At 36.2% G+C, this 12,592-nt stretch overlaps 1 protein-coding gene across 3 annotated transcripts in view; it reads right to left on the bottom strand.

The window, feature by feature from the left end:
* The window catches only part of LOC150100355 (uncharacterized), a 358,520-nt gene that overhangs the window by 320,995 nt on the left and 24,933 nt on the right, over positions 1–12,592 (bottom strand). For all 3 annotated transcript variants that reach the window (XR_016549227.1, XM_090402349.1, XM_090402350.1), the window contains exon 2: positions 10,319–10,404. Coding sequence is in view for 2 of the 3 variants with exons in the window: in XM_090402349.1 (XP_090258475.1) it covers positions 10,319–10,404 (86 nt within the window). In the remaining variant the exon portion in view is untranslated. The remainder of the gene's footprint in view (positions 1–10,318; positions 10,405–12,592) is intronic.

Genomic DNA, 12,592 nt, shown 5'->3' with positions numbered 1-12,592 from the left:
CGCTATTCTAGACGGCTAAAGTGTGACCCTTGGACTTTAGCTTACATTCAGCTTGCATTCATACAATAATAAAATGGGATACTCTAATTAAATTATAATCTTATATAAATTTCTCTATTTGACTCTGTACAAACAGGTTAAATCTCACATTTCTTATGCTAATATTTCTTCAGTTTTGCCTTAAAGTTATAATGTACAATTTTATTTCCTTGTCAAAGCACAACATTCTCTACCTACAATCAAAGATAGTTGTTCCTGAATAGAATTAATCTTTTGTCCCAATTTTTGATTATTCAGGACACAACAGAACCTCCTTTATGCAGTGGAACTATTTTCCCCTCTTTCCACCCCATCTGGACTAACCCAGACCCGAGACTCAAATTAAACAAAACGGTCAAGGGCACTGATAATTCTTTAGCCTCTTCACGTACGACACGAGCTGGTATACCATCCAATCCCACAGATGTATTGACATTGAGGTTTTGTAATAGACTACTCACATCCACTTCATTCACCACAATTCCTGTATAATCTATTGGTTCATTCATTCCTGCAATGTCACCACCTGGATGATATATTCTTGCAAAGTGCTCGCTCAGTAAATTCAACTATATCAACTGATTCGGTTACCTCCCTACCACCAGCATTCTTTAAAATCATTCTGCCATATACATTTTTTCTTTTACTTGCAACATATAGAAAAAACTGTTTGGGATTCTCTTTAGCCTGCATGGCTAACGTTCTTTCATCATCCGTTTTTGCTTTTCTTACCACACTTCTGGCCTGCGCTTTATACCGTTCATGTGCCTACAAGTCACCTTTCTCCTTAAATTCCCTCCATAGTTGTTTCTTTTTTTGCAGCTCAAGCTTAATGGTGTTATTCATCCATTTAACCCCTACTTAATTTATTATTCGGACTCTAGGTATACAGTCAGCCATTGCCTCATGCAAACACTTCCTAACCACCTCCCATGCACTATCAACATCTAGCCCTTGCAGTTTTATATGCCATGGCACTGAACCAATCAAACTCCTAAGCTTGTCATACTTACCAGCCCAATAATTCCACATGTACCCTGTCTTAATTGTAAATTCCACACCTTTAGTCACCTCCCAAGTCTATTACAGAGTAGTTGTGTCATTCTTCATTTTCACTGCCTTATTTCAAAATTCATTCCTTTTATTAATACTGTACAGTATGCCAAAGAAAAGTAATACTATGGAGGATGATGATAATTAAAAAAAAAAAAAAAAAGGGAGGGGGGGAAAAGAGGAATAAACATTTGAAACAAAATGAGATCATAAGCAAACATGCAACTGAAATGACAATGATCTTTGTGCAAAATATTCAACATTACTATAAACAAATTGCATTGCTGAAAACATAACTGCTCTTTTTACCATTATTATTATTACATAATACCTCCAGAGAGTCCAAAGACTCATCGAGGAAGGGCACCTACTCTACAACTCTCCGTCTCCACCAACCGCAACTACCTTCATCATCTACACCAATGCCATCTACCGCCGACCAACACCATATTTTCACAGACAATCAAAACATCCATGCCCACGGCAGGATTCAAACCTGCAGCCTTTTGGCTGGAGAACAGGTATGCTAACCACTCGGCCAACCAGGCCGAGTATATCTATAAGAAATAGATTCCTGCTTTATGAGTGAGCACTAGGAAGGAATTAATAGAAAGTCAGGAACTACTTATAGTAAATTGATGGGGACAAAATAAATATTTGGTTTTAAGGTTTGCAGCAATTAGAACTGAAGGAAATACAAGAAGATGGTTTGATGTAAAATCAGGTGTAAGAGGTGCACAATATCTCCATTTTTATTCATCATCTATATGGATCACATTACAAAAGAAAGTAGTATTAAACTTGGTATTGGAATTGGAGATTTCAAACATAGCTGTCAACTTCATGCAGATTGTGTTGTAATTCTAAACAAATTCAGTGCTGGTTTCCATGATTGTTTAACTAAGGTGAATAGAAGTGGTAACAAATTTAGCAAGAAAATGAGAAATTAAAAAATGGTATATCTGTAGCTTTTTCACCATTTTCCAGTTGCCTTAGTTCCAGATTAGCAACTTAGACCAGTGGATATACATGTAATAATAATTCATCTGAAATACATACATTACACATCATGAACAATAAAGTTTATGAATACAGTACAGTATATATGAAAATGGGTTTATTATTTGCTGTACTTAAAAAGAGTATATTAATTCATGTAAAGTTATTACTAACATTGACATCAGGAAAATTACCAAACATCAAGACAGATCATCCCTTTATTGTTTTTTTTTTATATCGAACAGTGGATGAACCAATACCATATGTATCACACATTTTCTGCACGAAAACGCCATGATCAAGTTGTTTCGGCAAACTGCCTCAAAAGGATAATAAATCTTTTATTCTAGATTTTTTTAAAAGATGTCTGTACATGCTTGCCAACATTTATGACCTCTAATAAATGTTAAAATGTTCCATAAAAAGTAAGTGATTTAGCCTTCCTTCCTTCCTTGATCTTGGATATGTTGTATTGACATAGTCCTTATGCAGAGGCTTAAGTGCTGTGAGGACATCATGTTGAAGGCTTAATGGATTGTATACAGCACTCAGAAAGGATTAAAAGAGAATTTAATTCTTCCTATATTTCATCTCAGTCAATGAGACATCTTCAGGGATTACAAAATAACTAATGTAACATACATATAAATAACAAAAAATACTCAGCCCAACCACGTGGGTGGCACTAAAGTCCTATCTAGGTGAAGCGCTCTCTAAGGGTGGTTGTAGGCGGTCTGAAATGTAAAGTGGGACCTCTGGTGATAAGCGTTTCCCAAATCATCTTCTCGTGGTACACCCTGTTGGGTATCTACGTGGATACTGAACGAACAAGGATGGGCTGACAATTTGGGATTTAGCCGACCATATTGTATTCTTATTGGCTAAAAACAAAATAAATGTTACAACATGATAAAATTCCATGCCAGCTGGGGCATCGCCCAGTTAAACAAGACCCCCGTTGTTTTTTTCAACAGGGAACCAGTGCAAACAGCGAAAAGTCAGCTACTGGAACAAATCCTAAAACACAGCCCAAATCAATATCACCAGAATTGAAGATTGCTACTATCAACATAAGAATCCTGAATGGCAAAGAAATGGAGCTAGCTGAGGATTTAGATAAGTACCAGATCAACATAATAGGGGTGACTGAAGCAAAAAAGACAAAACTGGCGAGATCTTTCTAAGCAATAAATACAAAATGTTATATTCAGGCAATGACAATCAAAGAAAAGAAGGAGTAGCCATTGTATTCAACACTAAATACAAGGCTAATCTTCTTGAATGGCAGGCAGTTTCAAGTAGTGATATGGGCAAATATCAAAATTGGAAACTGGACAATGAGACTTAATTGTGCCTATGGTCCCACAGAAGGCTTTACTAAGGTAGAAGTGGAAGAATTTTTTGAAGCTCTAGAGAAAGCTACTGACACAATCAAAAAGGAAAAGTTGGTCCTTTTTGGGGATCTAAATAGCAGAGTAGAAAGTGATTGTCAGACATACAAAAATATTTTGGCAAAATTTGGAGAAAAGAGCAAAGCTAATAATAATGGCAAATACCTGTTGGATTTCTACTCAGGACATTTACTGGTTATTACTAACACCATGTTCCAACATAAAAATATGCACAAACTCACATGGAGAGAAGAGGCAAGGAATAAGAAAAGTCTCATTCACTATGTTATTGTCGATAGTGATGTTTTCTCCCTGGTGCAAGACACCAGAGTGTACAGAGGATTTGATATTGGAAGTGATTATTATTTAGTCTTGAGCAGGATAAAATTGAATTTCATATTGAAAAGAATAACATGTAAGAAAGTTTTAAAGTGAATAAAAGTTGAGCAGCTCTCAGATGTGAACTGTAGACTAAAATATACAAAGAATATTGAAGAAAAAAATGAAAGAGTTTGAGAACAGCAACCAAACTTTGGAGATTCAGTGGCAAACCTTGAGGAAAACTCTGATTGATTCAGTCAGAGAGGCATGGTGAGTTTATCTGCAAGGATAGAGAAATCAGAACTCCATGGTGGACACAAGAAGTAAAAGAAGCAGGGAGGGAAAAGAAGAAAGCACATCAAAAGTTCCTGGCAAATAAGTCAGCTTGCGCTCTTAGAGAATACAGAGACAAATGTAAGAAAGCTAAACACTGTGTAAAACTAGCTAAACAAAAGTCATGGGAGGACTTTGGCAAGAACATAGAAAATAAATATCAAGAAGGTGGCAAAATATTTTGGAGGTTGTTGAAGAAGCTCAGAAATGGAGGAAAGAGTGCTATAAAAGGAGCTAGAGATGATAAAGGTGACATGAAAACAGGAGAAAAAGATAACGGTGAAGTATGGAGTAATTACTTCAAAAAATTGCTAAATGAAACAAGCAGTGATAGCACAGTGGTAGAAAACACTACAGGCATACAGTCAGGAATACATATCCATATTTGAAGTAGAAAAAGACATCAAAAGCGTGAAATGTGGAGAGGCAGGTGGAGTAGATGATATTCAACCAAAAATGCTCAAGTATGGTGGTATAAAAAGTCTTACAGTGGCTGCACTGCATAGTTCAGAAGGCATGGATAGAGGGACGAATTACCAATGATTGGAGCAGAGCTCTCATAGCACCCATATATAAAAAGGGAAATGAAACTGACTGTGAGAATTACAGAGGTATTTCCCTACTGCATGTTCCTGGTAAGATTTATACTAGTATACTTGAGAAGAATTGTGGAAGAAAAGCTTGGTGAAGAAGAAGCTGGATTCAGGCCAAATAGAGGCTGTCAGGATCAAATCTTCACTTTACGACAAATAGTTGAGAAATCGTGAGAATACACAAAGATCTGTATTTAAATTTTGTAGATCTGGAAAAGGCATATGACAAGGTGCCAAGAGAGGAAGCTATTCAAAATGCTACAGTTATATGGTGTCAATCGGGCATTATATCAAGCAATACTTAGTCTTTATTTAAGTTGTAAATCAGCAGTTAGGATTGAAGGAAGTACAGGGAGGTGGTTTAATGTTAAATCTGGTGTGAAACAAGGATGTACATTATCCCCTCTGTTATTCATTAACTATATGGATCATATTATGAAGGAAAGTGGTATTACACCTGATATAAAAATTGGAGATGTTAATGTCGGCTCTTTGCTTTATGCAGACGATGTTATACTTCTAAATAAATCTGCTACAAGTCTGCAAGATTCCCTGACTAAATTGAATAACTGTTGTAATAGATATGGTATGAAGGTCAGCAATAAAAAGACAAAGACAATGAAAATAGGCAGAATCGTTGCAAATGTCAACTGCGTTGTGAATGGAGAACCTGTAGAACAAGTTAAACATTTCAGATACTTAGGCACGATTTTTAGTGAAGATGGTAAATTAAATATGGAAATAGACAACAGAATCAACAAAGCTGGTATGGTAAGAAGTGAATTGAATAAATTCATATGGAATAAAAGAGAAATTAGTCAAAACACTAAATTAGCTGTATACAAGAGTGTTCAAACCAGTTTTATTATGGATCTGAGAGCTGGATCAGAAGTAAAACACTTAACCAAAGACTAAAGACTGCAGATATGAGAGTCCTGAGAAAGATTATAGGCATGAACAGATGGCATCAATGGCAATATCATATTAAAAACGGGGATATTAGGAAAGAACTTCACATTGTCAGCATCCAGGAATGCATTAGCAGAGCTAATGCATTCCAGGATGCTGACAATGTTAGTAATCTCAGGTGGTATGGTCACTTAAACAGAATGGGCGAGGAAAAATTAGCAAAACAAGTGTTCTCCACCAGATTGGCAGGAAAACGACCCAGAGGAAGACCAAGATATAGATGGATTGATATGGTACAATGTGCCTTAGATGATAGAAATATAAGATCTGGTAATGTTGGAGTCTTGACAAGTAACCGACTGATTTGGAGGAAAATTGTAGATATGAAGTTAGTAATGATGTAAATTTTTCATGTAGTACTATCATATCCTGTAACACCCCTTGAGGGTACATGGCAAGAATTTGATGATGATGATGATTCCTGATGCTGCTGATTCTAAGAATAGTCTCTCTCTTTTTTGAGTTTGCTGTGGTGGAGCATGGTGGTTTTTTTCTTCATGAGCTGTGGGTTGTATCCAAGACATGGTCAGCCAGGCCTGACTGACCATAGTCGTGGTTGCAGATGTATGACTTATGTTCCTCCAGGCAGATAGCAGCTGATCTGCTTGTCTGTCCAAAGTACACCAGTTTACAGGAACAGAGTACTTTATAGACTCCAGAGAGGAGGGAGCTGTTCTTTTGTAGAGCGGATAAGGGTAGCAAGTTTGCGATGGGGCTTAAATGCTGTGTGTGCTTTTTTAAAATCTTTGCTATTTTTTTCGATGTGCCACGGATGTAGGGTATGGTGACAGCATTTCTAAACTCTTTCTGAAGAGCAGACCGGGGAATTGAGGAGGACCTGATTATTTTTAATACTGTGATTGCTGTAGCCATTGGAGAGGAAAGTGTTGTGTAAGTGGTGAAGCTCAGTTGTAAAGGAGGTTCCACTGGAACAAAGATTGTGGGCTCTCCTGGTAAGAGTTTTAATAATGCCATATTGTTGAGCAGGGTGGTGGTGGGAGAGTTTGTAAATGTATCTGCCTGTGTGTGCGAGTTTTCTATATACAGTGAAGGAAAGTGTGCCGTTGGGAGGGCGTGTAACTAAGGTGTCTAGGAAGGGTAAACAACTGTTCTTTTACTTTTCCATCATAAATTGGATTCTTGGATTTAGGGAGGTGACTAAGGAAGGGGTCTAATGTGTCTGGGAAATGAGACCAAATAGAGAACACATCATCTACTTATCTTAGCCAGATAGAAGGTTAGAGAGGGGCTGAGTCTATGGTTCGTTTTTCCAAATCTTCCATATAAAAATTGACAGGGGGGGGGGGGGGTGAACCCATGGCAGTTCCCTCTATCTGCTTGTAGATTTTGTTCTTCCAAGAAAAATAACAAAAATTCATGGCAAAGAAAAAGATCTAAGATGTCTGAAGGAAGAACGTTTTTTTTAAGAGTGTTAAGGTATCAATTAAAGGAATATTGGTAAACAATGAGGAGATGTCAAAGCTTTCCAATATGTCTGTGTTATTTAAGGTTAAATTTTCTATGAGGGTTTTGAAATGTTTAGAGTGTTTTATATAGGATGTGGAAAGTCCAGTGTGTGTGTGTGGGGGGGGGGGGGGGGTCAGAGAGTTGGCCAGCTGTTTTGACAGTTTATAGCAAGGTGCATTAGTGGCATCTACTATAGGTCTTAGTGGGGAATTGGGTTTGTGGATTTTTGGTAAACCGTATATTCGGGGGTACAGGAACAGAAAGGTTCGAGTTTTTTCATGATTTTCGGGGATCAGGAAGACACTTTTTTAAGTAAGATTTTTAGTTTTTTAACTTGTGTTTTTGTGGGGTCACGTTCTAGCGGGGTGTAGGTAGAGCGATCCCGGAGGATAATATCCATTTTTCGATTGTATTCCGTGGCATTAAGAACAACTGTGGCATTCCAGTTTGACTGGGACTGTGATGTCCCATCCAGTTTAGCATTTATATCAGCTTTTTATTTTTTTTTTAATGCTAGTACTTCTTTTTAAATAGAGTATACAGAGGCTTGCTGATTAAATGAAGTGTGCTCAGGCACAGTGTGCATCATGTCACAACCTGCAAGATACATGAGGTTGCCAGGCCACCAACCAATTGGCAGTGTCAGCAGAAAGCACTGGAAATTGGATGTAAGTGAATGATATGTGTGAAATATCTGCAGGAAACAGAGACTGAACAGTCCTACCAGAAATATAATGAAATTTTTAATTTTGCTTAATGTATATGAACGTACATTGGTTTGTTTTCTTTATAAAGAATTTTATTTTTGGAAACAGTTTTTAACAGAACTATTTTATAGGTCAGTGCCGAGTGGTTAACGCATCTGCTCTCCAGCCAAAAGGCTGTGGGTTCGAATCCAGTCGTGAGCATGGATGTTTGCGATTGTCTGTGAAAATACTAGTGGTGGTGGCGGGAAGTAGATGGCATTGCCATCTACTTCCAGATTTCCCAGATTTTTCCTACGATGGAACGCTTCACAAATCCTGAAATTTGCATGGAACACCTTGGTTATTTTGTAATGTATTAATAATTAATTATGGCATAATCATAAAGAGTATTCGCACACTTATGTATATGGTGTGACATGTTGACAAATATAAAATTACATTTAAATCAGTTATCAATCACTGGACTAATGAAATCTTGTAGCATATTGTAGTTTCTTCAAGCCAACATTATTGAATTAATTTGTACTAATTTTCACTGAAATATCCCATTCTGATCACCAATAATTTATAATATTATTATAAGTACTTACAAGTGAATGGAGACTTTTTCTCCTGTCTGCTGGTAGTTTTCCCCTCCTTTGTTACATCCTGGAGATCACTTTGTAGGCTGGAGGTGGATGAATCACTATCTGTTGCATCACAAATGCCTTCAATAAGAGATTTCTTAACACCAAAATTAAACCAAGTCCCTTGTCTCTTATTCATATTAAAATCTGTAGGCCTATTACTCTTAAAAAATCATGCCACTACAGTTTCGAAACAAGCACTTTCGCCCTACAATACGAACTTGTGAAGAAAGTATTCAGTATTACTAGATTTGAGAACTGGACACAGACTACCCTGATCTTCAATTTCAGTGGAAAAATTTTCTTTATACTTTCTTGCTGATTGGTCACTAACATTTGCAACACAGATGTTATTTCGTTCAGTTTTGAGAACAGAGGATACGCCACCCATTGTTCTAATCGGCTTGCAGGCAATTTTTATGACCGGTCATAAACAGCGGTATTCCCTTTCCCGAATGTTGAAAGATTTCGATGTGTGAAAATTAACGATAATTCATGAATATTTTCATGTTTAAAAATATGCAGCTTGGTCACTGACATTTGCAACACAGATGTTATTTCATTCAGTTCTGGGAACAGAGTATATGCCACCCATTGTTGTAATTGGCTTGCAGGCAATTTTTATAACTGGTCATAAACAGCAGTATTCCCTTTCCTGAATTACTTCCATGTTTAAAAATACACGGATTGGTCACTGACATCACGGAAGACTTATTCACGTTCCGCGGAACACAATTTGAGAAAACCTGGTGTAGATGATGGTAGATGTGGTCTGCTGTAGTTGGTGGATTGAGCAGTGGAGACTGGAAGCTGTGGAGTGAGCGCATTTACTCAATGAGGCTTTGGACGGTGGTGTCACATAATAATATTTTTTGCTTCCATAGCACAATTGGAAGAAAGATGGTATGTTGTGCCCTTCAGTTGGAAAATGTCCAAGTTCGATTCTCATCGTGATGGGAGGAATCTTTGTGTTTTTTTTTCAATTGAAGGTGAGTTAGCTGATCCCATATGGAAGTAGCAGGGTTTTTTCTTCTGGAAACTCAGGTTTTTCATCCCACAGACAAATCAGCCATTCAGAACACATGCAATTTACAGACAAAAAATACTAGTGGTGGTAGTGGCCAGATGATGGTAGGTTTGGTGTAGTTGGTGGAGGGAGTGGGTGGAGACAGAGTTGTAGAATAGGTGTCCTCCCTCGACAAGTCTTCGAACTCCTTGGAGGTGTCATGAAATAAAAATACATAAATATATATAATTTTAATCATTTTAGCCCCTCCTTCCCACTTCACTCTCAAAAATGTCCTTGTTTGAACAATAAATTATATGGTCACCCTATCTATCTATCTATCTATCTATATATATATATATATATATATATATATATATATGAAAAATGGCTTTAAGTATTGATATTAAATAGGGATTACTACATAATATTAAAATACACCTTTTTTTGTTTGTTTGTTATGGTGAAACTTATCTCCAACTGTTTCCTTACCTTACTTGTTAATGATTTGTGAAGGTTGCTATCATCCCCCACCAACCATGCAGTTTTTTTTTTGTTTTTTTAGTAAATATCTTAATTACGATAATGTTCAACTAATACTTAAACAAGATTGTTCACCAGGCTAAAACTTCAGAATCTTTGCCATCTTTCATACATACAATATTATAAAAATGGAGGATGAAAAAATTCAATATCTCAAAATCAAAGATAAACATCAAATAATTTACTCATGTATCTTTATTCGCTGCATATAAAATGTGGCCTGTTGGCTTGAGGGAAGGGGGATGATAATTTAACAACAATAAATACTTACATTAACTGAATTAGCTTAATAAAATGTACTCCATCTTTAAGTTGAACCAAAGATTCTAAAGAACTCCCAACTGCTAAACAGTTCACCTAAATTTAAAAGAAAATTACTGTATAATGTGATAAAGAACCCAATGAGATTTTTTACAATGCTTTACTTCCCCCCAAACTCTTTCAAAAGAAAATTTAAGTAAAACTCAGCTAATATTTATGAGTCATGCATAGCCAACAAAATATTCCAAATATTAAAGATTGAAATATGCTAACCACAGTGAAATATGAAAAATCATTTTTGCCAGCTATCTGTGTAATTTATCAGTAGACATGTTCTTTAATATGCACATATATTGCATTACTCTTGATTTTTTTCTCTTTTAATATCAGCCCCACAAACAAGAGATATCAAGATCTGACACAAAGTAATGTCATATGTGGGAAAGTGGTTAAAGAAAAGAAAGGAATTTGTTGATGAACTGCTTGAAGAGCAGAGGATTGTAATTATTGAGGAAAACAGCATGTGGAAGACTGTTCTAAAGAGCAAAAGTCTAAGAAATGGTGAAGGAGGATGAAAAGTTGATTTGATAAGTTTGTTAAGCTGAACTGCAGCTTACTCCTGTTGGCAATAGTGGCCAGTTCAGTAGAGCAGCTTCCATTGAAAACACTTAAAAGACAATGCAGCAAAAAAGGACCTTTAGCAATCAATTAGGCAATCTATCAGGAAAAGAATCATGCATTCCAAGGAAAGTTCTTGTTGCAACACCCCAAATGTGAGAATTATATTCTAAGATCAGGTTGATTGGAGATTCATAGTGTCAGGAGTTGGTCAGCAGAGTGTTGTTTAAAACAAATACGAATGTCAAGGTTCTTTGAGGCTATGGACACGATGTTTGATAAGATAAGCTAGATGTCAAAGTCAACCCAAGAAGAGAAAACTGACAATGGCTGGAGCAGAACGTTGTCAAAGTGAGGGAAGCAAGAGAAAAGCATAGTTTTTCTTTCAGGAAATGCAACAGGATACATTTTGGTGCCATTAAAACTTTCCAGGTTATCTTCACCTCATATGAGATGGAAGAAAGTGATCTATGTTTAAGGCATTTGTTATAGAAACTCATGAAGTCTGAATCACCTGAGCATCACAAGGTCTTGAAAATGAAAAAGGAATGGAGAGTACTAGCATAAACAAAGTTATCAATAAGATTGGATGTCAGGGAGGGAGGGAAGGAGAGGGAGAGAGAGAGATCACCAATACACACACACACACACACATATATATGAGGAAAAAGGTAGGTGAAAGCACAAAGCCCTAAGGCTCTAGTATTGATTGAAAAATGTGATGAAAGGAAAACATCCACCATGATCCACAGTGATTGACTGGAGAGGAAGCTGGAAATCCACAAAAGGTAGGAGGAATAATGTAAGATGGTGGCTCAGCAAGAAGGCCCACAATGTCAGACTCGATCAAATGTCTTGGAAACAACAAAACAAACACTTGAGTCTCTTCAAACTTTTCTATAGCCTGTGTCCAAAAGTAGGTGAAGTTAGCTAGAAGATTCACTGAGGTGTGAAAAATGGCAGAATACATAATAATCAGAACCAGCGCTAGGGTCTTTGCCGCCCGCATGCAATTTCTGTCTAAGCGCCCCTGTAATGATCCGGGCGTGTGTGTGGTTCTTTGACAATAACAAAAATTTAAATTATTTGAAATTTCTTAAATAAATTTTGACAGAACAGCCACACGTTGGTTCGCTAAATGTAACGAACCGGGGAAGTTGACTAAAGGCAGGATAATCGTTAGAAATATGAATATTCAAAAATTCTCAAAAGTTAAAGCAAATTTTTTTAAAGCCACTTCACTTTAATTGAATATAATAATACAGGGATTATAGCCTTCTCACCGACCCGAATTGCTAACAAAATTAAAATGAATTTTAATTAATTCACTAAAATTTATTTGAACTAAAGTTTAAAAAATTCTTGCATTTTACAAGTTACTAAATTCTTAGAAACTTGTAAAATTTTTTAATAATTTTTTATAAGTGGAACTATCTTTTAGGAAAATAAAAGAAAATCAAGATAGATGAGAAAATAAGAAAATAATTCAGAAATAATTAGAACATTTAATATAAGTATTCAAAAAAAATAACATCTTTACAGAATAGCAGAAAATAAATTAAATTATATAAATATACTTGAAATTTTTTTTATTAAAATTTTACGGTTTTTGATTTCATATTCACAAAATTAGAAATAATGGTCTTAACGTCTAATTCCGCACATA

This window comes from Typopeltis vanoorti, chromosome 13 (assembly GCF_054136105.1).
Source record: "Typopeltis vanoorti isolate ZY-2024b chromosome 13, IOZ_Tvanoo_1.0, whole genome shotgun sequence".
In the NCBI taxonomy this organism is placed as follows: domain Eukaryota; kingdom Metazoa; phylum Arthropoda; class Arachnida; order Uropygi; family Thelyphonidae; genus Typopeltis; species Typopeltis vanoorti.
This window is presented reverse-complemented; position numbering and strand designations above follow the sequence as displayed.